This window comes from Leptonychotes weddellii, chromosome 2 (assembly GCF_054177405.1).
Source record: "Leptonychotes weddellii isolate Sample4059 chromosome 2, ASM5417740v2, whole genome shotgun sequence".
Lineage (NCBI taxonomy): Eukaryota > Metazoa > Chordata > Mammalia > Carnivora > Phocidae > Leptonychotes > Leptonychotes weddellii.
The window spans coordinates 105,477,610-105,494,209 of NC_138370.1; the positions used below are offsets into that span (position 1 = coordinate 105,477,610).

General features: G+C 38.1%; 1 protein-coding gene across 1 annotated transcript in view; it reads left to right on the forward strand.

The window, feature by feature from the left end:
* The first annotated feature begins 8,222 nt into the window (after positions 1 to 8,222).
* STPG2 (sperm tail PG-rich repeat containing 2) overlaps positions 8,223 to 16,600 on the forward strand; it is a 34,354-nt gene continuing 25,976 nt past the window's right edge. The window contains exon 1 of the mRNA XM_081813134.1: positions 8,223 to 8,872. Within this exon, the coding sequence (XP_081669260.1) occupies positions 8,764 to 8,872 (109 nt within the window). The 5' untranslated portion in view covers positions 8,223 to 8,763. The remainder of the gene's footprint in view (positions 8,873 to 16,600) is intronic.

The following is a 16,600-nucleotide window of genomic DNA, read 5'->3' on the forward strand; positions in this document are numbered from 1 at the left end:
TACTTGGCATTTCATGATAGCTTTGTATTTTAAAATTTGTTAAGGTTTCTTTGTGGTCAGATAGAAGATTTTGTATATCAAGTCTAATGATTTTTTTTTAAGATTTTATTTATTTGACAGAGAGAGACAGTGAGAGAGGGAACACAATCAGGGGGAGTGGGAGAGGGAGAAGCAGGCTTCCTGCTGAGCAGGGAGCCTGATGCGGGGCTCGATCCCAGGACTCTGAGATCATGACCCGTACCCCGAAGGCAGACGCCCAATGACTGAGCCACCCAGGCGCCCCTCAAGTCTAATGATTTTATTTTTCACAACTTATTTTTCATCTATCCAATTCTGAAAGAGGTGCGTTGACATGTCCACTATTATTGTATTTTGATCAAGTTCTCCTTGCATTTCTAAGAGCTTTTGCTTTATGTAACAGCTGTAATATCTGATGCATATGGTTTTGCTACTGTTGTATTATCTTCATAAACTTCCCCCTCCAGTTTTATTGAGATAAAATTGACATGCAGCACTGTGTAAGTTTAAAGTGTACAGTATACATAAACTTGGTTTTTATCACTAGCTGGTATCTTAGTCTTGTTTGGTACTTTTAACCTTAAATCTCCCATAGTTGGTTATCTTACTTCAATACAGTCTGAATTTCCCTGGTATCTTTTTCCTATTCTTTTATTGTCAGTGTGTTTTAGTGATTCTTGTAAATAGTAGCATCTATTTGAGATTTTTATTTATTTTTAATTAATTAATTTTTAAAAAAGATTTTGTTTATTTGACAGAGACACAGCAAGAGAGGGAACACAAGCAGGGGGAGTGGGAGAGGGAGAAGCAGGTTTCCTGCTGAGCAGGGAGCCCGATGTGGGACTCGATCCCAGGACCCTGGGATCATGACCTGAGCCGAAGGCAGACGCTTAACTGACTGAGCCACCCAGGCGCCCCTATCCCAGAGCTTTTAATTTTACTTCTGGATCAGCCCATTGGGAGTTGCTTCAGTGAGGCTGGGCTGTTTAGATAATCATGTGTATGTAGCCATGGCATCTCCTGCACAGGATAATAAAGCCTCCTATGTTGCCTGGGAACACAACACTCTCAACTTCTTGGTGGAGGCTAGGGGAGGCCCTTGCCAAAGCTGGCACCGAAGAAACAATCGTGTGTTCAGATACAGACCTGAAGAAGTTGGCTGAAATATGCCAGCAAATCCCCATTTTTAGCCAGAAACGATCAGACCTATATGCAGTGGAGGCAAGAATGCTCTAAGGTTTAGGTTTCTAACATGTCATGAAACAGGATGATATGTTTCTGCAGTGTAATCACTCCCTGCTGAATTCTTTAAAAGCGTTTTTAAATTTTTAAAAAATTTCAGCCTTTTCCCTTCCTGGGAACTCTCTACTGAGATGATGGAGCATCAGCACATCCTATCTTTCACATCACATTAAATAGTTAAAAAGGACCGCCTGTCACCGCCCCCCACCCCCCCCAAAAAGAATAAAGCTGCTATAAACCTCAGTGTGTAGGTTTTTACGTGGACATTAATTTTCAACTCCTTTGGGGAAGTACCAAGGAGCATGATCGATGGATTGTATGATAAGGAGTATGTTTAATTTTGTAAGAAACTGCCAAACTGTCTTTCAAGGTGCTGTACCATTTTGCATTCTCACAAGCAATGGTCCTATTGCTCTTCATCCTTGTCAGCATTTGGTATTGTCAGTACTCTGGATTTTGGCCATTCTAACAGATGTGTAGTGATATAATGGTTAATTTTTGTGCCAACTTGACAGGCTCAGAGAATGTTCAGAAAGCTGGTAAAACATTATTTCTGGGTTTGTCTGTGGTGTGTTTCTAGAAGACATTAGCATTTGATTCAGTAGACTGAGTGAAGAAGATCTGTCCTCATCAATGTGGGCAGGCATCATCCAATCCATAGGGGGAATGAATGGAACAAAAGAGCAAAGGAAGGGTAAATTTTCTCTCTTCTTGAGCTGGGATAGCCATTTTCTCCTGCCCTTGGACATCTGAACCCCTTATTCATGGGCCTTCAGACTCTGGGACTTAACAGCAGTGGCCCCCAATTCTCAGAACTTTAACCTTGGACTGGGAGTTATACCATTGACTTCCCTGGTTCTCAGGTCTTTGGGCTTGGACTGAATTATATCATCAGATTTCTTGGTTCTCCAACTTGCAGATGGCAGACTGTAGGACTTCTCAGCCTCCATAACTGCATGAGCCAATTCCTATAATAATTCTCATATATATATCTCATTGGCTTTGTTTCTCTGGAGAACCCAACATAAGTAGTATCTTATTGTTTTAATTTGCATTTCCCTGATGACATGTGATGTCAAACACCTTGCCATATGCTTATTTGCCATCTGCATATCTTCTTTGATGAGGTATTCGGGTCTCTTGTCCATTTTTAAATTGGGTTGCTTGTTTTCTTACTGTTGAAAGAGTCTTTGCAAATTTTGAATAATAGTGCTTTATCAGATGTGTCTTTCACAAATATTTTCTCCTAGTCTGTGGCTTATCTTCTACTTCTCTTGATCTAGTATGTTTTCACTTAGACATATGATCTTATATGTCTTCATATTAATAATTGGTACTTTAGTATAGATGTGCTTACTAGTATGGATATGCTTAATATACTCTAACAAGTAGAAAGCTCTGTGATTCTTGGTACTACCTCTGGAAAGCTGGCTCCTTTAATTACCAAACTTTTCCTCTTGGTCTCCTTCTATCTGATAGAACAATACTTTTTTTTTTTAAGATTTTTATTTATTCACTTGAGAGCGAGAGAGCACAAGCAGGGGGAGTGGCAGAGGGAGAGGGAGAAGCAGGCTCCCCACTGAGCAAGGAGCCCGATGTGGGATCATGACTTGACCTGAAGGCAGATGCTTAACTGACTGAGCCACCCAGGAGATCCTAGGAATAATACTTTTTTTTTTTTTTTAAATTTTTTAATTATTTATTTTTGTCAGAGAGAGAGAGCACAAGCAGGGGGAGCAGCAGGCAGAGGGAGGGAGAGAAGCAGGCCCCCCTGCTGTGCAGAGAGCCTGATGTGGGGCTCATTCCCAGGACCCCAGGATCATGACCTGAGCAGAAGGCAGACACTTAACTGACTGAGCCACCCAGGTATGCCAGAACAATACTTTTTTAAAAAAAGATTTTATTTTTAAGTAATCTCTACACCCAACATGGGGCTCAAACCCATAACCATGAGATCAAGAACTGCATGCTCCAACGACAGCCAGCCAGGTGCCTCTAGAACAATACTTTTCAAAAAAGCAACAAAAACTATCAGCAAATGCGGATGTTTGTGAAAACCTTTAGGAGATGAATAATTACTATAAGCATGGTTCATTTTTTTTTTCTGAAGGAGAAGCCAGTACTCCTTTGTTATTTCATAAATTTACAAATTTTTTAAATTAAATTTACAAAATTCTCATTAAATTTAAAGTACTAACCTGGTATCAAAAGTAATATTACTTTGCTGGTGTTTCATTTTATATTTTACTATCCTTTTAAAAAATTCAAAGAACATTAAAAATGTACTCTTTAAAATGTGCTATCTAAATGCTGTAATTAAAAAATGACGTTCCCTAGAGTTTAACATTCATAGATAATAAGTGAAGGAAGGGCATTTCCAGGCAGAGATAAAGTCTTGAACAAAAGCACAGAAATGAAAAGGGCAAGGTTTGTGTCAACATTATGTAACGTGTGTGGTTGGGGAGTGCTGGAAGATACAGAAATGGAAAGGTAGATTGGCTTGCTTGAAAAACCCAGTGCCAAACTTACACAGTAGCAATAGGAGATTTTTTAGCATGGAGAGTGACATTTTCAAAACTGTACTTAGGAAGATTAACCTAACTGTAGTGTGTGGGATAACTTGTAACAGACAAGTTATTAAGGGATTCCAGTTGAGATGTTAGAATGCACCAAATCAGTAGGGTTGAGGGCATCAAAATGACAGCGAGAATGCGGTGAGGGGTGGATTTCAGAAAGATCACAGGTGGAAACAGTGGAACTGGCCGCTGTTTGGATGTGGGAGCACAAAGAGTGGAAGTAGTCTAAGAGGTTTTAAGCCTTATGTATGGAAAGATATTGCTCTTCTGAACAGAAATAGGAGATCAGGAGTACGATCAGGCCTTCCAGAGAAAAAATGAATTAAAGTTTGAGAATATTTAATTTGAAGTGATGGTGGATCACTTATATTTAAATGTTGAGCAGACACTTGGAAATGCCTGAATCTCAAAGAGGATACATGGTTTGAGAATGAATGATTACCAAGGGAGAAAGAGCGAAGATAGGACAGAAAGAAAAATGAGAGAAAAAAACCAAAAATTAGAGGAGAAAGTAGATGCTGTTAAGGGACAGTATAATGAGAACCTGGAAAGTACAGTACCTTGGACACCAAGGGAGGGAAAGGTTTCCCAAAAAGGCTATTGTGGAAAAAACTGAGAAGTGTTTCTCTTTACATGGACTCCCTTCTCCTTAGTGATAGAACCTGATACCCAGAGATAGGCTATGTTTCCCAGCCTCTTTTTCCTTTTTTTCCCCCAGCCTCTTTTATAGCTATATGTGCCTGTTGACGTAGTTTGGGCCAATGAAATGTAAGCACACATTTTCTATGTGTTACTTCTGCGAAGTCTCCTTGAAAGGGAGGAGGGCATACTTTTATTTTACCTTCCTGCTGCTTATAACGGTTGGAACTCTAGCAGATAATTTTTAGACCATGAGCTCAGCTCAGACTGGAAGGCATATATCAGGATATGGAGCAGCATAATAGAGCATCCTGGTTCCCTGCCATCAAGGAGTCACCATATCACCCCTGAAAGACTACCTCCAGTCTTCCTTTTTTAGATGAATTAACTAACATATAGCCAATCTCAAAGAAGAACTGAGGAAAAAATTATTGGGTGTGAAAGTAGGGCATAGTTGGGAATATGTCCCTTATAATGTCCCTTATAATATGAGAACAGGTCTAGAGGGGTCCTGGTGACTCAGTCGGTTAAGTGTTCGACTCTTGATATCAGCTCAGGTCTCAAGCTCAGGGTCATGAGTTCAAGCGCCACATTGGAGCATACTTAAAAAAAAAAAAAGAAGAAGAAGAAAACAGGTCTAGAGTCAAATTGACTAGCTTGAAATCCAGCTCTGTTATTCATTAACTATGCGATATTGGGTGAGAAATTTAATGGCTTTCAGCATACTAATAAAGATATTAATAGAACCTACCTCATGAGTTATATGAGAAATGATTTAGATTATTCATATAAGGTGCTTCACACAGTGCTAGCATATAATAGGTGCTCAAGGAATGTAAGTGAAAAAAATCAGGTGGTCACTGATAACATCGTATAATTTTTAAAATACATTTCATGAAATTCTGATATTTCAGAATCATATTAAGTCTGCAGTTTAGAGAAACAAATTTATATTAAACAAAATACTGAACATAAAATATATTTTGTAAGTTTCAAATGATTATATTTTTACCATTTTAACTTGAATGCATATCACTTTACAATGTGACCACTAATAACACTGACAAAGTACATTCTCTTGTATAATACATACCAAGTGATGTATTACTATTATTTGATTTTTATTTTTACAAAAAGCAAAACAATGGAAACCAAATCATAATGGGCTGAAGAAATTAGTTTTCAAAACCAATTGTTTTATAATATTTATAAGGTATTTAAAGCTATTGAAGGCAGAATTCCCACATCTCGTGCAATACTGCAGATATCACCTGCTATCTACTTGATCCTCAGAATGTTATAAGGAAAAATTGGTGACTATGGAGTTCTTCACTGTAGCTAACATATTTGATAAAGAATCAATCTGATTTATTCAAACTTCATTTTAAAGTTTATTCTAGTGGTAGCCAACATGGAGGAATGGAAAGAACCCAAATTTTGTAGTCAAATAAATCTTAGCTCAAACATAGGTTCTATTTTTTACTAATACCATGGAAATAGTTGTATAAGGTGGTTAATTAGCATTAAGACTATTTTGCAGGAACTAGAAATTCTGAACCAAATTCTTTATTTTGTCTTTATATGTAATTATAATTCTGTGTTAATGTATTTTTTTCTGCAGCACATTCATTCTAAACTATTCAGGAAATACTATAATGAGAGATAATGAAAAAGATTTACTGCTCTCATTTAAAAAGATTTTCCAATTCTGAAATATGGTGTATCATTCTTGTTATTGAATCATAAGAAGGAAATAATAGCTGGTAAAGGTGGAAAGAACAGCCACAGTGACCAAGGAAATAAAGGAAGGATTTTCACACTAAAAACTTTTTAAAGAAAGACTCTGTGTTAAGAATGGAGATTGTTAGAGACTCCAAGTATTAAAAAATTATAAAGATTGTAGAGGTTGTACCTTTATTTAGATACAGAGGTGTGTTATTTAGATAGGATCTGGTCACAAGACCCAGCAACATTAGAGTTCTGCCATTCATCAGCTACCCTTCTGTGAGGTCCTTGAGAAAAGAACATGCACTGAGGAGGCAGGCAAGATAGAAAAACACTGTATTTGTAGCTGGTACAAAGGTATTAAGGTCACAAAGTCCTGCTTAGAGATCTGCAAATAAGCTAGGATAGACTCTGAAGAACTCTTTCCGTCTAAATTAGGGTAGGCTCCCTGGCCAAAAATAAAATCAAGACAAAAAGCAGATAAACTCTGCTTTATCACTTCCATTACTAATCTCAAACCCAAATCTACCCAAGGAAAGAGTAATCAAGGCCACAACAGACATGAACAGCCAGAAGGAGGTTGTCAGTCCACACCAGTGTCTACTACAAAGATGGCCTAGACCTGAATTTGCTTTCTGGGTTTCTATTCTTATTTGGGTCAAGGGAAAATGAAGTCCTTAAGGAATGTCCACCAATAGAAAGCTAATTTACAGCACCACTGGATCATCCTCCAAAGCATACAGATTTTTCTCTTTTTGCCTCTGTGACTCTTTTCATACTGTATCATAAAATCTAGTTTTTAATCTGGTTTAATCTAGTTTAAATCTGGTTCTAGATCTCAATGGGTATCTGTTGAAGCTTGGGAAACTAAAGTTTAAATAACTTTGAGAAAACTATGAGGCTTTCTGCAAGCATGCAAGGAGAAATGAAGTCAACGAGAAAGGATTACGGATCAGCATCTAGTTTCTTAGTAGGAAGAGGTGGGTTCCAAAGTCCTGCAGTAGTTTTTTTATTTTATACATCTCTCTTGTCACCTCATATTATGGCTAATACACACCTCTTTCCCCATTCCATAAAGAATGCCCGAGGCTGAACTTTGTTGTATCTTTGTATCCCCATAGCCTAGCAGCAGTCTATAATATATGCCCATATATATATATATATATAATTTGCCAATATGTGTTTTTTAAGTAAATAATTATTCAGCTAGCTACTGAGTAGGAAAAAGAAAAAGGCACTACAGATATATCCTTTAGAAGCAGATAGCTTTGTATGGAGAGCATTCTAACCTATATGGAACAATTGTCACAATAAATGACCCACAGAATTGGGTATCAAATCATATTCTATAGAATATAAATACTATAAAAATTTGTAGTAGATACAAGTTAAAGTACTGTAGCTCATTTGGGGGTGAGGTATGGTCAAGGCAGTATTTATTTAAGCCTTTAAGGGTGATTAGACTGTGGAAGGGATTCTTGCTGAAAAAAACTGCCAGAGACCACTTTAAGGTGGATTCTGACATAGACTCCTTAAGACCTTTGCACAAGCCAGGTTCCTTCGGCCTAAGGTTAAGAGACCCATTGGTTCTGGGAGGGTGGACTGGGCTTTCTCAAGCCCTTGCTTATAAACAGAGTGAGGAGTCAATGTTGCCGTTGCCTGGCATGAGACAACAAACACAGCTTTCTGTTACCTGCCCTTTGCATTGCTTCGGTTGGTGAGCTTTTCCTCTCCTTCCTCGGGTTCTGTTTCTTGTCACCACCACTTCCTGAGATTCTCTTCGTAGTTTGGATTATCTGTACGATAGAGTCAGAGGCGTTTTCCTTTGAGGGTGCGAATGTAGTTGTAGTAGGAGTGGGTGCTGAGCTTGCAGAACCTAGGCTCTGCTTGGAGAGAATGGTTTTTTCTTTCACAGTTTTTGCTAGTGTCTTCCCTGCCGCTCTAACTGGTTTATAGCGGAAAGGGATCATGGTCAAGTGAGCTCTAACTCCTTCTAACGTGTTTTCTAGAGCTTTTCCGACGAGCACAAGACTTAAAGCTGTCGGTGCCGCAAGAGGAACTCCCAGATTCCCCCGGCTCTTCTGTTCAGTACGCGGTGAGCGTAGGGCGGAAGGAGGCGGGACGTCCGCAGCCCCGCGCGCAAGTTCGGAGAGCTTGGCCAGGGAGGAGCACTTCGACCCCTCGCTCCTAGAGACTTCCGGGGCGGAGAGAAATGGGCGGAGGGAAGACCGGAAGTACAGGGACTGGCGCCTACTTTATAATCTCCTTTTTCGGCGGAGCACTTCACTCTCACCTGGGGAACAGATAGATGGTTGTGCGGGATATCTTATCCCTGGTCGCGCTCCCTTTCACTTCACCACCGGGCTATAAATTGACCTAGGGAAAATCTGACCCCAATGAGCAGGTGGGAGATAGCCTCTATGGTAGTTCGTCCATTTATTCAAATTCTCCTCGACCTTCTTCAGACTGTCGTCAGCTTCCTGTTGCTCCACACCTCTAGTCACCTTGTTTTTACCCTTTTACAGCTGCGGTTCCTCCCGCCCTGTCCCACCCTCCCACAATTATGTATGATCGAGCTCCCCGCTTGCTCAGATTGGTTGAAGGTGGCAGCACTGAGGAGCATGTGGGTCCTGGAACTTACCAGGTACCTTTCCTGAAGGAGCAGGCAACAGGTAAGAGGTAGGGAAAGGCAAGCCTTCTGTGACAGGCACCTCACTTTCAGCCAGGCCCGCTTCTGTGTACTTGTTAAACATAATGCTACCACTTCATAAGTGTAACAAAACATAAAATAGGCAGGGAAAATACTCTCCTAATTTTACAGGTGATAAATGGTAAAATCATTTGTCGCATTTCATAAGGTCAGTAAGCGTATGGCTAGGACTTTTGATGCTACAATGGTTATCTCCACCCTACTTTCAATTGTACAGGTTAAATCTCGGATTTTGATTTCCTGGCTCTGATGACTATATGAGTCCCAAATCCTGTGTTATTTCTTACCGTCTGCTGTTTCTTTGTAATCCTGTCTGCTTCACTCACACACCTTTGCTACCATTAACTAGAGACACTTCATTTACTAAAGTGTAACTTTTATATTTCTAGTTTGCAGTATGATTTAAAGATAGTCCCGTGTATTTTTTGATAGATGCTTCCTAACTGGCCATATCCATCTTCTTTTTGAACATACTAATGAGAGCCCACATTTGCGGGGGCCGGGGGGGGGGAGCTATACTTGAAGAGATGGAGTGGGAATGGATAATTTAAATAATTACTTGCAATAATTTTCTCTCATTTGCAGTTAGTGACTTAGGGGAAGCATTTAACAAATACTTATAATTTGCTTTCTGCTTTTTCTAATTTGATGATTTTGTGGAGCTTACTACCATCCAAATTATAGTTTTTCCCTTGTTAATCTGCATTTCCCCTATTGTTACACTCTATTTTTAAACAAATGCCATTACTGTGTTTACATGACTGATGACATTAGGATATTAGGTTGATTTAAGTTTCTTTGGGTGGAGTGCAGATTTGTCATTGTTTTAATTTTTGAATTTTACTGCTTTTCAGCATCTGATATCAATATCAGTGTTCTTGGAGCCTATGTCTGTATTTAATACAATTGAATTGTTAGAGACATTAACCTCCCTAACAATGTATTAACTACCAACCACCACCCAAAATACTTATACCTGTGATGCTTTTCAATCCTTATTTTATTTTATTTATTTATTTTTTTAATTTATTCATGAGAGACAGAGAGAGAGAGAGGCAGAGGGAGAAGCAGGCTCCCAAGGAGCAGAGAGCCCGATGCGGGACTCGATCCCAGGACCCTGGGATCATGACCTGAGCTGAAGGCAGACGCTTAACCATCTGAGCCACCCAGGCGCCCAATCCTTATTTTATTTTGACACAGCTGAACACTGTCTTTAGAAATATTTCTTCCCGTGGTATCTATAACATCATCATTTTTTCCTGGTTCTTTTTCCTGTTATCGTCTTGAAACAGTGCCTGATGCATGGTTAGGACCTAATCATTAACATTTGTTAAACGTTGAATAAGGCAATCATTTTTCTCCTCGACAATCAATCCTTCATTGTCTTCATTGTCAGGTGATTATTTTTCTAAAGGTCTTTTAAATGTTTATATAGTGTATTTTCTGTCCTTTGCTGGTTTCTTTTCTAGTGCACTTTCTTGTTCAAATCCATGGCTTTGACTGCTATCCCTATTCTGATTCTGATTCATCCCAGAAGAAAGTCTTTAGAGATATAGGTGGTTTATATCTCTAAGATGAACTTTCTCCTGATCTTAGGGCCTTCTTATTGCCATTACTTTTTTGAACATCTTTATCTGGGTAGTCTCTGACATCTGAAACTCCCAAGTGTTTGAGTTCATCATTTCCCCCATCATTACTAGCCCCTTTGAAAAATTCCCTATCAGTCAATTATAAATTTTAAACTTTGGAATTATTCTAGACTTCTCTGACTGACCACGCTCATTGATCATTAAGATCTATTGATTCTATCTTCTCATTGTCTCTTAAATTAGTTCCCTTTCTTCATGTAACTTCCCTTGACTATTCAGGGCTCATTATTTCTATTCTGAATTAAACCAATAAAATATTGCTGTTTTCCTCTATTTCAGTTTTCAACTTCTCTCTTATAGCTAAAGTGATCTTCCTAGGATATAATTATGTTATTTGTTTAAAAAAAATTCTTTTAACATTAAGGTTAAAATCTGAACTACTTAGCATAGTGAATAAGATTCTTCATGGTCTGATCCCTTACCTGGCCTCCCACATTCTCTCTCACCTATACCCAACACAGCCCCACATACATATCAGCAGTTTCAACTTTGCATTTTCTAGAAGTTCATGCTCACTCACCTCCATGCTTTTGTAGCTGCTGATACTTTGCCTAGTGTGCTCTTCCTTCCTCATCTGGCTGAGTCCTACTTACGCTTTTAGACTCAGGAAAAGTGAAATTGTTCTTTGACTCTACTATTTCTCAAGTCTTTCTTTGACTTCTTAATGACACTTTTGTAGCACTTTGATACTATATCTTAATTATCTGTTACCTATCTGGCTGCCACACTAAATGTGATTCTCTTAGAGGCAATAGCCATGATCTTTACTGCTGTTCTCAGTTTTTAGCTCAATACCATAACCCTTAGATGCTTAATTTAAAAAAAAAATAACAAATGGTAATTCTTGGAATAAAATTTTTAAAAAGTCTAATGAGCTACACATAGAATTAAAAACTCACTTCATGACTTATGTGAACTCTGCTTAGAGAGCAGTAAGTGGGGTGTTGCAAGGCCCTTCTTTTACTGTTTTATAGAATTTTGCCTTGCTGAACTATGAAAGAAACTAGGAAATTCTATGCTTGGCCACTCAAAGCAGCTGTATCCTGTTGAGCCCTGTTTTAGCAATACTCAGTGACAACATGCTGATAATTAATAGAAGGTACAAGTATCATTTCTTTACTGGATAATTTAAAAGTAGCTATTACCTCTTTCCTAGGTTCATTCTATTTTACCCCTCTTTAAGATCAGCAAACACTGGTCTGTGCAGAAATATACACAGTTATTTCAATTAAGGGTCAGGTAGATTTTATAGAGTATGATGTAGGAAGAATAGATGTTGGGACTTTATATAACTTGTTACCTTGAACCACAGAAGAGCAGAGGACCTTAGAGTCTTAGATCTTCAAGAGAAAGATGCAAATACTCGTTATTCCCAACTTTTCTCTTTCCTAATTACCACTCTCGTACTACTGTAGCCTGCTTGGTCAATCCTCCAGTGTATTATTTTCACATTTTCCTCAGGAAATTCTTTTTACCCCAGTCTGCAAACTTCATTGCCTCAGCCTTCAGCCATTTAATCAGAGAGACTCTTTTCAACCCAGGATTTGCAGCCTAAAAAGAACAGGACTGAGCTGCTCTGATTTCATGAGTAGGAGAGAGAATGGATATTCCAATTCCAGATTATTGAGAACTATTCCTGACTTTCTCACATTTATCTAAGAAGGAAGGGTATTTTTTCTCATCAAAGCAAATTTTCTCCAGAGACAACCAGCCTAGTAAAATATAAAAACAGTCTGTTTAGTAATGTGACTTTTCCTGGCATATTGTGCTAAGGAGAATTTAATTGCTTTTTGAACTTGATTTACATAATAAATGGCACCCTACATCAGCTGTATATTGGTTATCTATATTGGTTCTGTATCAGTTATCTAAGCTGGGTAACACCAGCTCCTAAATATACTCTCTCCCAGATTTCTTCTTTGATGGAGGAGTGGTTAGCTTTACCTGCCACAGAAACATGAGCAGTCCATGGTCTTGCACGTGTGCCTATGAGCTTATGCCACCAATAATGATTTATCTTATTAGCCAGTCAGAATTTAGGGAGACAATCTCAGGAAATGCAATCTGTCTTTAAGTTTAAATAAACTATATATATGTGATTGCTGTATATGTTGATGTCCCTGAAGATGAGTATGTTTCAAAAGTCGAGTTATTGCTTTTATCTGAAGAATGACCTTTTTGTTTTGTGGCAGTAGCTGTGGCTATAGAACTTGCCCTTTAATCACATGCTGCCCACCTTCTTTCTCAGAATGGACTATCTTTTATTGCTTCATGCCAGTTTGATTTATCTTCTGCTGTTGGTGCCTCAAACTCAATATTTCCCAAACTGAACTTCTTTCTTTCTTTTCAAATATTTCCTTCTCCTGTATTCTTAATTTCTTCTTTCTACCTGACAGTTTGATTTATCATTCATAGTTGGCACTTCATATGCCAATATATCCATATGTCCCAAACCAAACCTTTTATCTCATACTCCACTAACCCTAATTCCCCAGAACCTTCTTCTTCTATATTTTATACCTTAATTATTGGCAGCACTGTTTGTAGTATAATTATTTATTTTTCTGGCTTTCCCACTATTGGAGACCAGAGTTTTAGCTTATTCGTTATTATACCCTCACTGCCTCTCTCCACACACAATAAAGCATTCACTATTGTTGAATGAATGACTAAAGGTGTAGTTTAGAATATCACCTATGAATTCTATATTTATTTACTAATATGCAGGGCACTATGATAGGGTGGCCAAACATCTTTTTTTTTTTTTTAAAGATTTTTTATTTATTTGAGAGAGAGAGAATGAGAGACAGAGAGCATGAGAGGAAGGAGGGTCAGAGGGAGAAGCAGACTCCCTGCCAAGCAGGGAGCCCGATGCAGGACTCGATCCCGGGACTCCAGGATCATGACCTGAGCCGAAGGCAGTCGCTTAACCAACTGAGCCACCCAGGCGCCCTAAACATCTTGGTTTATATGGGAATGTTCTGGTTTTAGCACTAAAAGTTCTATGTCCTGAGCATGCTAGGACAGTTTGCCACTCTAAATGTAAACATTATGTATACAGTTATGAATAAAACAGACCAGTCCTTCTTTCATGGAGCTAATCAGTATAAACACTTTAATTTTCTTGTGGTTTTACTTGAGGTCAGTATTTCATATAAACTTTTAGCCTATTGGGGGGCCTGGGTGGCTCAGTTGTTAAGCGTCTGCCTTCGGCTCAGGTCATGATCCCAGGGTCCTGGGATTGAGCCCCGTATCAGGCTCCCTGCTCAGTGGGAAAGCCTGCTTCTCCCTCTCTCACTCTCCCTGCTTGTGTTCCCTTTCTTGCTGTGTCTCTCTCTGTTAAATAAATAAATAAAATCTTTAAAAAACCCCCCAAACTTTTAGCTTATTGATGAAAGATTCTATATAATTAATTTTGGAAAGCTTCAATGAAGATTTTATGAGTACTGGCTTTCTTGAATACATGGGGCTATTGTGTGTTTTTTTGTTTTTTCTTTTCCATTTTTCTATGAATTTCAGTATTTTGCAATTAATTTCACACTTGTTTAGGTAGATTCAGTTAGAATCTCTGCCATGGTGTTAGGACATCTGCCTAAGAACTAGTCTGAGCTTAGCTTTTTTAGTTTTCATATTTATCTCACATTACCTCATATTGTATGAACCTAAATTAAAAAACTCAAAAAACTTTTACTTGTAAGATTAAACACTTCATGTAGAAAATTGCATAAAAATTATGGCATCAAAAGTAAATACTCAAGAAATATAATATTGCCCAATTTCCCTTTCAATTATACCTTCTTTCCTCTCCCCTACAGGTAAGCACTGTAATGATTTTTATGGCAATTATTTCCTTGCTGATCTTTATGGATTATTAAATCCTGTTGATGAAATGACCCCTTTATCATAATGCAATGTCTCTCTTATCTCTAGTATTCGTTGTTCAAGATCTGCTTTGTCTGATTTTAATGTAGTCAGTTCAGCTTCCTTTGATTCATGGATGCACGGTATATCTTTTCCGTCCTTTTATTTTTAACTTCTAGGTCTTTAGGGGCGCCTGGGTGGCTCAGTCGTTAAGCGTCTGCCTTCGGCTCAGGTCATGATCCCAGAGTCCTGGGATTGAGCCCTGCATCGGGCTCCCTGCTTGGTGGGAAGCCTGCTTCTCCCTCTCCCACTCCCCCTGCTTGTGTTCCCTCTCTTGCTGTCTCTCTCTCTCTCAAATAGATAAATAAAATCTTTAAAAAAAACCACACACAAAAAAAACACTTCTATGTCTTTATGTGTGATGAAGGTTTTCTGTCTACAGCATAAAGTTAGGTCTTACTTTTTTATCCAAATTGACATCCTCTGCCTTTTATATTGGGGTGTTTAGAACTTTTCTATTTAATTTAATTATCAATATTGTTGTGTTTAAATTTACTCTCTTGATATTTGTTTTCTATTTATCTCATCTCTTCTTTGTTTCTCTTTTCTCTTATCCCTACCTTTGTTGAATGAGTTTAGTTGTTTTTTTTATTTTTTTAAATGATTTTGTTTTTACCTCTACTATTGCTTTACTAGCTATACTTCTTTATTTTTTAGTGGTTGTTCTGGGGTTTACAATATACATCTCTAACCTATCACAGTCTACCTTCAAATAATATTGTACCACTACTTCACATATAGTATATGAACCTTACAAGAGTGTGCTTCCATTTCTCCCATCTCATCTTTTGTGCTATTGTGGTCAGATACTCTACTTCTATATATGCTATAATCTCACAATAATTTGAAATTATTTTTGCTTTAAATAGTTATTTTTCAAGAGATTAAGAATTGAGAAAAAATATCTGTTATTAACTCACATAAAATTTGTCATTAACTCTATCAGTGTATTTTTTTTAAAGTTTTTATTTAAGTAATTTCGATACCCACTGTGGGGCTTGAACTCATGACGCCGGATCAAAAGTCGCATGCCCTTCTGACTGAGCCAGCCAGGTGCCCCATACCAGTGTACTTTTCATTTCAGAAGTTTGATTCGGTATTTTTATATCTTCCCTTTATCTCCTCATCATGTTCATTTTTCTTCTACCTTGTTGAACATATGGAGAATATTTATAATAGATATTTTAGTGTTCTTTTTAAAAAAAATATTTATTTTTATTTAAATTTAATTAACATATAATGTATTATTGGTTTCAGAGGTAGAGGTCAGTGATTCATCAGTCTTAAATAATACCCAGGGCTCATTACATAACATGCCCTCCTTAATGTCCATCACCCAGTTATCTCATCCCCCCACCTTTCTTTCCTCCAGCAACCCTATTTGTTTCCTATGCTTAAGAGTCTCTTATGGTTTGTCTCCCTCTCTGATTTCATCTTATTTTATTTTTCCCTCTCTTCCCCTATGATCCTCTTTTTGTTTCTTAAATTCCACATATCAGTGAGATCATATGATAATTGTCTTTCTCTGATTGACTTATTTCCCTTAGCATAATGCCTTCTAGTTCCATCCATGTTGTTGCACATGGCAAGATTTCTTTTTTTTTTTTTTTTTGATGGCTGGGTAGTATTCCATTGTATATAGATACCACATCTTCTTTATCCATTCATCTGTCGATGAACATCTGGGCTCTTTCCAGTTTAGCTATAGTGGACATTGCTGCTATAAACATTGAAATGTAGGTGCCCCTTCCATTCACTACATTTGTATCTTTGGGGTAAATACCCAGTAGTGGAATTGCTGGGGACCCTCCATACTGTTTTCCAGAGTGGCTGCACCAGCTTGCATTCCCACCAACAGTGCAGGAGGGTTCCCCTTTCTCCGCCCCCTCGCCAATATCTGTCATTTCCTGACTTGTTAATTTTAGCCATTCTGACTGGTGTGAGGTGGTCTCATTGTGGTTTTGATTTGTAGTTCCCTGATGCCGAGTGATGTTGAGCACTTTTTCATGTGTCTGTTGGCCATTTTGGATGTCCCTTTGGAAAAGTGTCTGTTCATGTCTTCTGCCCATTTCTTGATTGGATTATTGTTCTTTGGGTGTTGAGTTTGATAAGTTCTTTAT